This window comes from Arvicola amphibius, chromosome 6, assembly GCF_903992535.2.
Source record: "Arvicola amphibius chromosome 6, mArvAmp1.2, whole genome shotgun sequence".
Taxonomy (NCBI): domain Eukaryota; kingdom Metazoa; phylum Chordata; class Mammalia; order Rodentia; family Cricetidae; genus Arvicola; species Arvicola amphibius.
The window spans coordinates 150656129-150669264 of record NC_052052.2 but is presented as its reverse complement, the minus strand read 5'-3'; the positions used below and the strand labels follow the sequence as shown (position 1 = coordinate 150669264).

Genomic DNA, 13136 nt, shown 5'->3' with positions numbered 1-13136 from the left:
CAAAGGCAGATCTTGTTTGAGAGGAATTGACTGACGCATGGGAGAAAAGCCATGAATGGACATTTCTCCAGGTGTGGTATGGCTGAGGGGCAGGTTATGCTCCTGTAGCTCCGCTCTCTTGGGCTCACAGGTGTCTTTGTCTCAGACTGACTTCATCTTCAGGCCACCGGAGGCTGCCCCATCATAGCAGCCGCACCTGTGCCTTGCTCCCTCATCTGCCCCCAAGCCCCCGCCTCACTCCACCCAACTCAAGCCACAGGCTGATTAGGTTGTGTTTAATCCAAACCATACACAGAACAGGCAAAATGGGATTCCTAAAGGAAATGCTGGTTGCTATGCACCAGATGAGTGACAGCCTCCACGCTGTTTTAGGGAGTGTGGACAGTGTTTCTGGTTCTGCTGCCCTTTGCTGTGTGATATTGAGGAACGTAGTGATGTCTCTAGGCCTTGCTGTAGAAGGAAGGGTGGGATTGGATGCTCTTTAAGGGACCTTCCAGCTCCCACAACCTTTTCACTTAGAGGCTTTTCCCATCTGTCTAGCCCATCTGCTTGCTTGTGCTTGCAGGCGTTAGTAGTAACTGTCCTTAGAAAACATAGTGTGTTTTCTGTAGAGAAGGATTTGGGGAAGAGTGACGTCTAGAATCTGAAGCAGGGCTGCACAGGTTCCAGAGAGGGTTTATGTTTCATAAGAAGAAAGAGCGAGGGGGCTGGAGACATGGCTCAGTGGTTAAGAGTGAAGGGTCCGAGAATGAGAATATAAAAATGTAGATTCCAAAAATAAGAATGTAGAAATAAAGAAATATAAAGTTATAAGTCTAGGAGAATGAGCACAGACTGTCAGCAGCTTTCTCAGCAGCTTGAGGATTAACTATTAACAGTGGGTTATTTTGCTTTACAACCCACAGCTCTATTTACAAGGCCAAAGCATCTCTTCGCAAACTGAGAGCTAGCCTATGGACGGATATGAGCTGAATCAACTTTTAAGAAATAGATATATGACCTCTGGGTTATGTATTATCCTACATAATAATACATAATAATGGGTAAAACTGGCAACATTAAAGGGGAGATCACAGAGCTTCAGTAAACACCACCTAAAAGTACCAGGGAAGACAATAGATTAAGTGCAAACACTAACTAAAAAACTCTGTTAATGGAGATTGTAAAATAAGGCAACATGTATCTAAGTTTTACCTTGAGACTGTAAAAATTCCTTTGTTCAGACCTAATGCTTGGTGCCCCTGTTATAAAAAGGTGAGTTCAGAAACCAGCCTTGGCCACAGCCTTACAAAACCCATCTCTGGCTGTAGTCTCAGCTAGCTGACAAGCTTTCTGTGCCCCATGGAGATTTTTTATTTTATTTTTTAATTTTTTCCTGGACTCTGGTTTCTGGAATAAGTTTGCTTCTGGTTTACTAGACTTGGTGGTCTGCCCCCATCTTGGTGCGATCCCCCTGGACCCTACAAAGAGTGTCTGCTACTCTGACAGAGGACCTGGGTTCAGTTCCTAGTGCCCACATTATGGCTAACAACTGTCTGTGATTCTAGTTCCAAGAAACCTGATGCTATTTTTTTTTTGTCTGACCTTTGTGGGCACTGCACACATGTGGTGTATAGACCATCACGTAGGCAGAACACTCACGCATCTGAAATAAAAGAGTATTTTAAAAGGCTAGCGGGAGAGTTATGGGGAAGTAAGCATGGGCTTCTGGAGAATTTGCAGGCTGAGCAAATGAACAGACAGGAGCAAGCATGAAGCGGGGCTCTGGTCTGCCACGGGACTCCAGCTCTACCCTGTGCCTGATGTCAGGGGGTGGTCAGGGCTGAGGTCCATGAGCAATTCAGACGTCCTGTGAAGAGGGCTCTGGCCCCGAGGGACGTCTCAGACATTTGCTGTCATTTGACACGCTCTGTATTTTATTGTTCTCGGTCAGCGCTTGTGGACAGAATATCAATTCCATGCTGTTCAACGACCTTGTTCTCCATGTTCACGTTGGAGTGACTGGAGAATACAGAGGTGTGTGCAGCCAGGGCTAGCAAGTACTGTGTACACTGGGATAGCAGTTCTGCCATCTTGCTGCTACTAGAGCCGTCTGTGGGGCTCTTAAAAAAATCCTAGGCTGCACACCATACCAACTGAACCAGAAGGGTGGGGGTCTGGAACCGGGCATCACTATATCTATCTATCTGTCTGTCTGTCTGTCTGTCTGTCTGTCTGTCTATCTATCTTAGAAGATTTTTCTCAGGTTTATTCCACTGCACTATGAAGTCTGAGAGCCACTGTATCTGGCCATGTAAAGTGCATACAGTCCCACGGGAGGACACACATGGCAGGTTGCCCACCCCCACACAGAATAAAGGAGTGGGGCTGGAGATGGAGTCACCGTGGGCCTCAGCTTCTGGGTGGTTGGATGGAGACTTTTTGTTTCAGATCTCTATCGCTTTCTCTGGACCCACTATGGAGGTGATTACTTTGCTATCACGGAATGGATTTTGGCTGTGAGTCAAGAAGAGCTCTTGTTTCCCAGCTAAACGATGGCAAATCAATTTGAGGTCTTGGCTGGAGCTGCTGATTAGGGCTGGCAGCCAGGGAGCCTGGGGCTGTCTGAGCCAAGTCAGGGCTCAGCTAGTCTATGGGAGGAGTAGGAAGCAAGAGCTGAAGGCCAATGTTGAGTCCAAGAACCCAGAGCTCTTGTCCAAGACTTGGAGGGGTTATAATCTCAATTTATTTATAATTGAAACATTGATAGTCTTTATTTATTTGTTTGGGGTTGGGGTTTGCTATCTAGCCCATGCTGAGCTGAGAATTTACTACGTAGCCTTAGCTGGCCTTGAACTCACAATTTTCCTGCTTCAGTTTCTTGAATGCTGGGATTCCAAGCATGAGCCATCATGCCTGGTGAAGATCGATAGCATCCATAGTCTTAGGTACCATGTACTGAGAGGTTGATATACCTGGGCTAGGCATTTTAATACATTTTGTGGCTAATTGGGTATCACAGGCCTTATCTTTTGTAATGCGACTCCTAAGAGGTCAAATGAATGGCTCCCAAGTTCCAAAGGAGGCTTCCTGGGAAAAAATCCAAATGTTTTTATCCTGTGCTTGGCTGTGTGTTGTTTTGCACATACGACTCTGAGCTTTCATGAGTTTGGCAGATGCAAGTCTGAAGGTAGGCCTGACTTAGGCTATGGGCACAGGAAGGCCTCCGGGGGAGGGTTTCTAAACAGAGAAGAGACTGAGGGAGCCATTACTGTATGGAATGATCACTGGAGGATGTTTACTGACTAAGCCTTGAAGAAAGATCTGTAAGGTAGGTCGGGGTACATATTGTGAACTCAGTGGCCCCCAACATGTCCCGGTCTCCAGCCACCTTCCTTTCTGGGATTCATGCTGTGCAGAGCCTTGCTATCTTGATGGTCACTTAATGATTGATAACCATGTAGATTACCAGGGCACCCACTCCAGAATTGATGCCCCAAAAGAAAAGCAAATATTCACTGCTCAGAGCTACTAAATTGGGGGGGTCGTTTGTGATGCGGCTACAGATAAATATAACTATAACACATTGATATCATTTTAAGATACAAGAGGAGTTCTTGAAGGAGATAGTTGATCCCCATCATCCTCCTGGCTTGTTTTGTGGCCATAGGAAAAGTCATACAGCTTCGAAGCTTCTCTTTCTCCTGTGTAAGGTGGAGATAATGCCGACCTCACAGATTGCTTTCGAGATAGGTCATGTATTTAAAGCAATCAGCTCTTGCGGATGGCATATAGCAGGTGTTTACTGAGTGGAGGAGGGTGGCTTCCTTTCCCTCCCTAGCTTATTATATTAGCACAACCATTACAGGGTCATTTCATTTTTCTCACAGTGAATGCATCAGGGAATTGATGTAACCAAGAGCTGAAGATCCCTGAGCCTGCCTCAAGATAGGATGGATGGATGGAGGGATGGATGGAGGGATGGGATGGAGGATGGATGGATGGGTGATGGAGGGATGGATGGATGGGGAAATACATTGGGTCTGGAGACTAAGATGGTGATGCTAGCTCTCTTGCAACCTTCTGAGCCTAAAACTTTTCTCAGTTCTATGTTTGGAGCTGGGGATGCCCTGCCTGAGGTCACACAAAGAGGAAGGACTGCAATCTGCATTTCTACCCAGGTCAGCAGGGAGGCAGAGATTGGATGTGAGGATGTCTCCGGTTGGAGGAGCCTAACTGAGAAAATATTGTCTTCAGGCTGTATCAAATCATCTCTTAGATCAGGCAAGAAACCCTAATTAATTACAAGGGCTAAGTGAATGGTCTAGAAGCTGGGCTTTGCAGCCAATTAGGGAGACTTAAAGGAGGTTTCATTAACTCTCTGCCTCCTAGTGGTTTTTAGTTTAGAGAAAGGGGGAGCTTTCAAACTAGTGTGAGCTCCAGGACACCATGGGCAGTGCAGACACAAGAGTACCCCCAACAAGGGTGGCACAGAGAGGGATGCCTGAAAACACAGGATATGGTGTTGACTTTAATCCCCCTGTCCACTCTAGGCTTTTCCACTTCAAGATCTTTTGGTCCTGTAGTGAAGTCAGTGGTCAACATCTTTTCCATCTGGGGTACCAGACCATGCCAATGCCATTTGTGTTTCCTATGAGAAAGCCAGCAGGGAACATAGACTACCCAGTGGATCCTACCAGGTGCTCAAACGCAGGACACCCAAACTCATGCCCTTCCTCCAAACTTGACCACATCTGCTGTGTTCCATATCCTGGGGTGTTCTGCCATCCAAGGCAGAGTCACGATGCCTCCCTCCTCCACGCTCTGCACACGTGACCCTGTCCGTTTGCTGTCCAGTGTATCCCTTCATTCCACCCGCTTCATCACACTCTTTCCTCATTGGCAAAGATCAGGCTGTACCTCCTCCTACCTTGACACTGCACAGTCTCCTCCCCGGGGTTCTGGGTTTCCAGCCTCTTACTCCCAACCTGAGAAGACATTCCCCTGTCTGTATCTCAGCTTACTGCTCCTCAACAACTCCTGGTGGCCTGCAGGCAGAGCCCAGATTCTGTTGCTGGGCACCGCATTTGCTGTGCCCAGACTCAGCTTTCACCAACAGCTCAGCCACCTTGGCCAGACATCTCTCAACCTTCCCTGCTCTTTCCTACCTTCTGGATTGAGCTGCTTTTGTCCCCACCTCCACCTTTGCTTTTGTTCTTGGTACCTGAGGGCTCTCCTTCCCCACTAAGTTGTCACCTCCTCATCTGAGACTCATTTTTAGTTGTTGCCTCCTCCAGGGAGCCATCACCAAAGGCCAAAGTATACTTGAGTTACTGGATACGCTCTGGTGGGCAACGGGTCTGTCTCTCCCTTTCTAATCAGCTTCCCAGGTGGATCAGGTTGTGTGGCTGGTGTTCTTGGTGTCAGTACCATGCCAACATGTAGCAGATGTTTTGATTTAACTAAGAGGATAAGACACTTCGAAGAAAAAACTTCAGGATTCAAACCAGGAGGGCGCGGTGGTAATTTACCCACCAGGGAGGGCACAGGTGCGTTGGGATCCACTGCAAGCAAGAGAGGAGAGGAGAGAAGCGGTGCCTGTCTCTTCGTGACTAAGCTGTCACAAAGCCGGGGTTTGGGGGGGCAGGTGCCTGTGTGACTGGGCAGAGTCCACCGCATGGTGGGCTCCCGGGAATTCTTTCCCACGGTCTGGGCCTGAACTTTGTCTTGCAGAACTCCACAGGAAACTCACCGACAGCCACTGCTCCCTCTGAGCGAGAAACATCTTTACCTCCCGAGACTCTGCTGCGAAGGCCTGAGGAAGGGGAGGATTTGGGTCTTAGACCGGCTATCCTTCTCACTCTTGCGCAGTTCCTCTCTGGCAGTGCAGTGCGGGAAGAATTTGTAATTGCTTCTAGCCAACAGCACACGGCACATCCTTCTGCAGTTAGTGATAGGAGGTTGTGGCTTCCATTTGGCTAGCAGGCTTATCTAGAGTACTCCCGGCTTGCACACTGGGGTAGAACAAGCTTTATGTGAGCTGCCTCAGCGGAGGGGCCCACATGGCACGGGTCAGAGGACATTCTCCAGCCAACATCCATCAAGTGCATCCTCCCCGCAGCTGTGTGAGCTTGGGAGCGATCCTTGCTCAGCTGAGCCTCCCTATGAGGATCCCAGCCCTGACCTGCACTTGGCTAGTTTCCTTATGAAGACCTGAAAGCAGAGAATCCAGCCAACCTTGTGCCCATGCTCTGGACCCACAGACATTGGGAGGTCACAAGTGTGATGCCTTTATGGAGATTGCAGTCATGAGGGAGATGAGTGTATTCCCATACCTTAAATAAGGTTTATAGCGCTAGTCGATAAGTGCTTGGTACTCGATGATAAGGGCATGCGTGCAAAACTCTACTTGCTCCTTACAACAGTGGAGGTTAGAATAATTATTATCATTCTGCCTCCCTTGTGAGAAGATGCTCACAGGGGTTAAGTGTCTTGCTCAAGATCGCTCTGCTGGGTGGCAGCGCCTGTCTGTATGCTCGGGGCTTTTATTGCAACACAAAGCCGTGAGGCTTTGTGCTCTGTGTGCATGGTAACAGACTCTGCTGTGGCCAAGAGACAGGCAGCTCTATCAGTGGGCTGTGCAGAGGGGAGTGACATGAGCTAGAAGCTAGAGGATTGTGCCGAGGGTGCAAGGGGGGCGAGGGGTAATTTATACAAATGTGATGTAGCATTGAATGGGGGCCTGGGTGCTCTTGGAACACTAAGGTGCATGTGGCTCTGACGTAGCAGGCTGGAATCATTGGAGCCATACCACACAGGGCCATTTTGGTCATAGGGATGCTGTCCACCAGGTAGATACCATCCTATAGGCAGGTGGGAGGGGCTGGGCGGGGAGTGACATATTGATGCTTGCATTTTAGATAGAGGTAGCTGGGGCTGGGACGGCAGGGAAAAGGATGCAGAGAAGGAAGAGGAGTATGTGAGGACAGACCCATGCCTGACAAAGGGAAGTGCTGAGAAGCCAAAGGGAAATGGGCCTCACTTCAGGCTGGTCAGAGATGGGGGTACAGAAATGAAAGGGGTCTTGTCCTGAGCCCTCAACAAGCTGTGTCTGTGTCTAAGAGGAATGCTGAGTGCTGTCCTCTCTGTGTGTCCTCAGCCTCCCGCAAGCCTCCCTGGTGCAGAAGGGAGCAGGTGCCCCATCCGCATTGCTGGATGAACTATTGATAGACATTTGCCCATCTATTGTGTTCATGGGGTTCTCAGGATGCCACACCCCAAGGAGTTGGTAGAGAAGGGCAACCGGGACGGGATGCGAGGTTCAGCGTGCACAACCCCTGCTCTGGGGTTGTAGAGTTGACCCTCAGAGGTAGAGCGACCCTGGAACCTGGGCCGGCTCCAACTTTAGCCTCCATTGATTTTCGAGGTCATTTCTTACAGAAGCTGGGGGTAAGACATTGGAAGACACTGGGCGTTCTGGGGTATCTTGAGCTGTGTTGGATGTCACCAGTCACTGGAGGTGCTAACAGACAGAAGAAAGCTGACAGACGGAAGCTGCTGTACAAGGTCTTTTTCTTTGTTGTCATGGTTGGTTTTGTACATCTTAGCATTTGCATCATACAAAGTGGGGAGCACAGCCATGGCTTTTGGTCAGGTTCAAGGGAGTGCAGGGGGTGGCCCTCCCCTCCCCCAGATACTGACACATTTAAAAGAAGCAGAGCAACAAGGACAGAGCACAATTGTGGGAAAGGGGTTCCCCCACATGAGCAGGATGGTCCATCTCCCCCGGGTCTCAGTAGGAGGACCCCACCCCCATCCTGGGGCCAGGAGGAGCACCTCTGTTCTCTCCCTGGTGAAAAGGGTAGGGCTATAGGAATAGGGATGAGAGCAGGGGACATTTTCTGGGAGGCATACCATACCCTTAGACCAGGGAGACAGCCTCCTTGGGAGCCAGTCTGATTCCCCAGGCCTCCCTGTTCAGTCACGAGCTGGCTAAACCTTACAAAGATGGAACAAGGTGCTGTGGTGAGCACCCTTGCCAGCTGGGTGCTAGCCCTTGGGGCTGGAAATCCCATGCCACCCTTACTCTATCCTCAAGTCTTTAGGATGGCTGGTTTGCCCACCAGCTACCCCACATGTGTGTGTGTGTGTGGGGGGGGGGCTCTGGGCTGCAACACATCTGTCTCTGTTTTGCTCTCTCATTTTCTCTCTCACGCGCCTAGGATGGCCTACAGACCTCTCGGCTCCACCGAAGGAGGTGCTCCTGAAGCTTCGCTGCCAAGGACTTCCCCTCCAGTGCTTTGGAGCTGAAATGGAGGGCATGCACATTGGAAACCCCCGCGTCATCACCACAGAGACCCAGGGGATGCCCTTGCTTCTCTCTGATGGGGAGTCCCAAGTGCAGGGGCCTTGGTGGCTTTTCCCATGTCAGTGGTCTACCTCATTCTATCTCCACCACCCACCACGCTGTGTGTGTGTTTATGTGCGCACGTACACACGTGCACATGCATGCATGTGTGTGCACGTGTGCATGAATTCTGGAGCCTCTTTTCAGTGTGTTAGTTGCATATCATGTTTCTGTATGATATACTCATCTGCTTATTCCATGGGCTGCACACACACCTCCTGCTCTAGGCACATCAGGTGAACAAACATCCCTTCCCCTGCTCACAGACCCATGTTTTGTCCTCCCAAGAGGACATAGCATCCTTTAAGTGCTGGACATAGCATCCTTTAACCCATTGTTTCCTCCCCATAGTCAGGTCTGTGTCAGAGATGTCAATCGTTATATCCCCCTGGGCTTTGTGTGAGTGGAATGAGATCTATACCAAGTAGAAATTCTCTCTCTTGCCTGCACCTCCAAAAGGCCTCAAAATCTGCTGTCTGGGCATGGAAAAGAGGAGACTTAGACCTAGGCTAAGCTAGCCCAGCCTGAAGGACTGTGGGTGGAGATAGAAAGCCCTGATCCTACTCTGGGTACCCAGAGGGGCCATGGAAACCACCAAGGACACCAGCTGAAGGGTCTGGATTCCCTCAGGCGCGTGAGGGTTATCTTGCATGGCTGGGTTCTCTTGCTTACCTGCAGGTCCCTGGGTCTTGGTCTCTACTGCCTTTCTGGTGCTCTGTGTCCTGCCATAACCTTTGAGGCCTAAGAGTCTCTGTCACAGGGAAGGCCCTTCCTAACCCTGGTATCCATCCTGTGTCCAGGTGGGAGTCTTACTCAGGGTTTAAGGAGGCCTGGGGCCCCTGGACTTGCTCCTGTTTGTCTCTGACCCTGGACCCAATGCATTTGAGAGTGACCATCCTGCCCAGGATAGAAGAGGGAAACAAGCAGACAACAGGGGTGCAAGATGGCTCCCCATCACAGACACAGACACAAACACTGGCCCTGTGGGATGACACAGGAGTACAAGGGGGTGGGGGAGAAGGGTACGTCCCAGGAGCTGGAGCTGCCAAGGCCCTGCTCCTCAGAGAGGGGACAGACCAGGGGACTTTTCTGGTTCCCTAAACATATGGATTGTTTAGTCTCCTCTTTAAAGTATTGCGGTCTAACTGATATGGCTTTAACTATTGGAAACGGACAGGAAGACACATGTCTTCTCTGAAATCAAAGCATAAGTCCACTAAAATGGAAAAACCTGCAGAATGCAAGGGGCCAGTGGGATGGAGGCTTCGGGAGTGGGCAAGTCGCCCCCTCCTGGGCCCCTACTTTTGGGATAGGCCCTGGTGGGGGCCCAGCATGGCTTCCTGGGGCACTGCCTGGGTCTGTCCCAGTAGAATTCTGAGGACCTCAGGTAGGAAACCCCCAAGGGTGGGAGGACTCTAGGCCAAGGGGAAGGTCTCCTGTCAGATGTGGCCACCTGGACTAATGGTCTCAGGGTGAGGAGGAGGCATCTTATTCTGGTTCTTGCTAAACAAGTACAACTTATACATACAGCTGCCTGTTTGAGACCCACACACGTGAACACCAGTCTTGGCCCATCTGACAGTTCCCTCAGACGTTTCTGCATCTAGCATGTAACTGTCATTCTTGACACACATGCCATTTTGAAAATACATGCATATACAGGCTACCACATGCAATCTTTAAACACATGAGATGGCGGGCACACACTGAGAACATGGTTGAAGCTCAGGCACACCGCAACCCACAAACACATATACACAAGGTACATCATAGAAACTACCTCTGACAAAGAGGCATGGTGACTAACACACATGCAGTCTCGAGACACCACACTCTAACCATACGCAGATGCAGGATGGGGCCTGCCATACTTATCTGATGTGTGTGGTGTGTGCATGGACTCACACATTTGTCCCTCTTTTGTGCCTTCCCCTCTGTCCCTGTTCAATTTCTACACAAGTCACAAAGCAGGCAGCCTCAACAATGTGGGGTGTGAGGACAGATGCAGTCCTGTCCATCCCAGAGGAGAGCTGACTCTTGGCCAGTGGGATGGATGGACAGTCTTTTGTCTGGTGGGAATTGGCTTTTCCCCAGCTGCTCGGGGCTTTGACCAAGAAGGGTCCTCCTGGGGACAATGGGGACTTGGAAGCACATGGACAGGACATGGAAGGGAAGAAAGGTTGAGAGGAATGGGGGCAGTTTGGCTGTACCAATGACGGGTCCCATGGCACAGACCATCACTGCCCGATGGCTCCAAGTATTTTCTGGGAACCTGGGCAGCCCCTTGGCTGGGCAAAATTGGGGCCTAGCCTGGCAGTGGGGTCCCAGGCCTAAGTCAGATGAGGGAGAATAAGGGGTTTCCCTGCCCTAGGCTCCTCCACAGATGTGCTGAAGTCCAAAGAGGATCCATTTGGAGGGAGCAGCTTGGCAGGGACCGTACTTTTTAAAGCAGGGGTTGGGGAGAGGTGTGCTCCTGGGTAGATGCCACCAGGAAGGGGGAAAAGGACAGCCCAGGCCTCTTGCCCAGACTCTAACCTGGCCAGACCCAGCTAGATCCTCTCAGGGCTAGGCTCTCTCAGGGCAGGCTCACTGTGAACAGCCTTCTTCAGAGCCAGGGCCGTTCAGTGCCTCTGCCCTGACCTGGACTCCCACTGGAGATTCAGACAGAGGCCAATGGTCAGCATGCTGGGCAGGGCTGGAATGTGTCATTACTTTGGCTGGCTGGGGACAGTGGTCCTCCTGGCAGTGGGGAGCATGAAGGAATGTATGGGGGGTCACCACACTAACATAGACCTCAGGCTTCTGGAGGGGCACCCAGTGCCTTTGGTTCTGGGTTCAATGCCTCCTGCTGGAGTAAAGCTGTCTTCCCTTTCAGGCTATTTGGGAGTGGAACAGGGCTAGAAGCCCTGGGATGAAGGGGAATACAGAGGGGAGGAGCCCCTGGCTAGGGAAAGGGGGCAGAGGCCAACTGAGGTTTTCCCCTTTGGAACTGATACTTAACTGAATAAAAAGAAAAGACTAACAATAACAAAAAAGTCATAGGTGGATGGGGCAGTAGGGATGGATTACTTCTTGAACATGTCCTGCAGCGGCCCGGGCAGGTATTTGAGCACTGTGTCCAGGATGCTCTCTTCTTCCTCCTCCTCCTCATCCCCACATCCTGCAGGGATGGCCTTTTTAGGCCTGGTCAGGCTTCCCTCACAGGGCTGTTCCAGGGCTGCCTTCTCTTCTGCCTCCTTCTCTTCCTTCTTCTTCAGCCCGTACTGGGGAAGAGAAGGGTGTGAAGTCAAGTCAGGGGAAGAGAAGAGGTTGGTTTTCTCACTCAGGCAGACTTTGGGGTCGGTCTCATCAGCATTTTAAACTCCCCAGGAAAGCTGCTTTCCCTGGAGCCCTGACCAGTCCTTAGTAGGTGAAAAACATAACAAACCATGCCTCAGGCTGGGCGGTGGGTGGTGCACCGCCTTTAATCCCAGCATTTGGGAGGCAGAGGCAGGTGGCTCTCTGTGAGTTCGAGGCTATCCTGGTTTGCAAAGTGACTCCAGGATAGCTAGGACTATTATGTAGAGAAATCCAGCCTCAAGTAAACAAACAAACAAACAAACAAATAAATAAAATTCTTAATATAGCTCTATATGCCACTTCTGTATGCATGCATAGTTCTATATGCCATTTTCTGTATGCTTATATAGTTCTATATGCCACTTCCTGTATGCATACTTAGTTCTATTGCAGCTTCCTGTATGTGTATACAGTTCTATACACCACTTCCTGTATGCGTATACAGTTCTATGTGCCATCCTTGAGGGCATGTTCCGAAGACAACTCATTTTCCTGATGAGAGTGTGGCACAGAGGGACCTAGGTCTAAGATGAGAGATGGGACTCGGAGCAGGGATGCTGACCTTGTCTCGGATCTGCTGCCGGACCTTCTCACGCTCGGCCTCCATGCGGGCATGCTTGGCCTTGCGCTCCTCCTCCTGCTGCCGCAGGGCCTCCTGTCGCTCTTCCTCCTTCTTCTGTGCGTCAGGGTCTTTCTCCTCCTCTCCCCCCAGCATCTTCCCCATGTCCTTGGTGGCCCCTACAGGGATGTGGGGTGGTCAGGGGAGGAAGAGGGTGTGGTCAGTCGGGAAGAGAAGGCAGGTTTTGAGGTTCCCTTTCTCATGGGTCAGGGGTGCATGGGGGAAGGCGGTGGGGCTCACCTCCAAGGGCTTGCTTCATGACAAAGTCCATCCTGCAGGCTTTGGTTAGTGCTTCTTAGCCCGTGACTGAATTTGCATTCAACACACCTTGCTGTGCCTCCAGGAAATGAGCTCACCTGCAAGAGAGGATGGGGGGCAGGTCAGATGAGAAGCTCTCTTCCCGAGAAGGGTGGCGGAGAGTGACACATGATGACCTTATTGCTGTTCTCATGGGGCACCACCGGTTGAGGATAAGGCTCAATGCCCTGTTAGGAAGAATGAGGAAACGGAAGGGAAGTATTTACTGAACGTGTATCAAGGGCCAGGCATGGATGTGCAATTAAACAAGTTCTGTTATATTCTTTTAAAAGAAGATTTATTTTTCTTTCATGTATATGAGTATTTTGTCTTCCTGTAAACATGTGCCTTGTGTAAGTGATATGGGATTCCCCTCTGTATGTAATCACAGATTACCATTAATGAGTAAAGAAAACTATCTTGGGCCCTGCACAGGGAATAGAGGTAGGTGGGGGAAAACTAAACTGAATGCTGGGAGAAAGAAGGGTGGGAGTC

General features: G+C 50.4%; 1 protein-coding gene across 1 annotated transcript; it reads right to left on the bottom strand.

Moving 5' to 3' along the window:
- Window positions 1-11451: 11451 nt before the first annotated feature.
- Window positions 11452-12615, bottom strand: Cplx2 (complexin 2). The gene is made up of 3 exons (XM_038335567.1): window positions 12585-12615; window positions 12288-12463; window positions 11452-11649 (listed from the first exon to the last, which is right to left on the bottom strand). Exons 1-3 carry the CDS (start codon window positions 12613-12615, stop codon window positions 11452-11454), a joined length of 405 nt encoding a protein of 134 aa, XP_038191495.1.
- Between the last annotated feature and the right edge of the window lie 521 nt (window positions 12616-13136).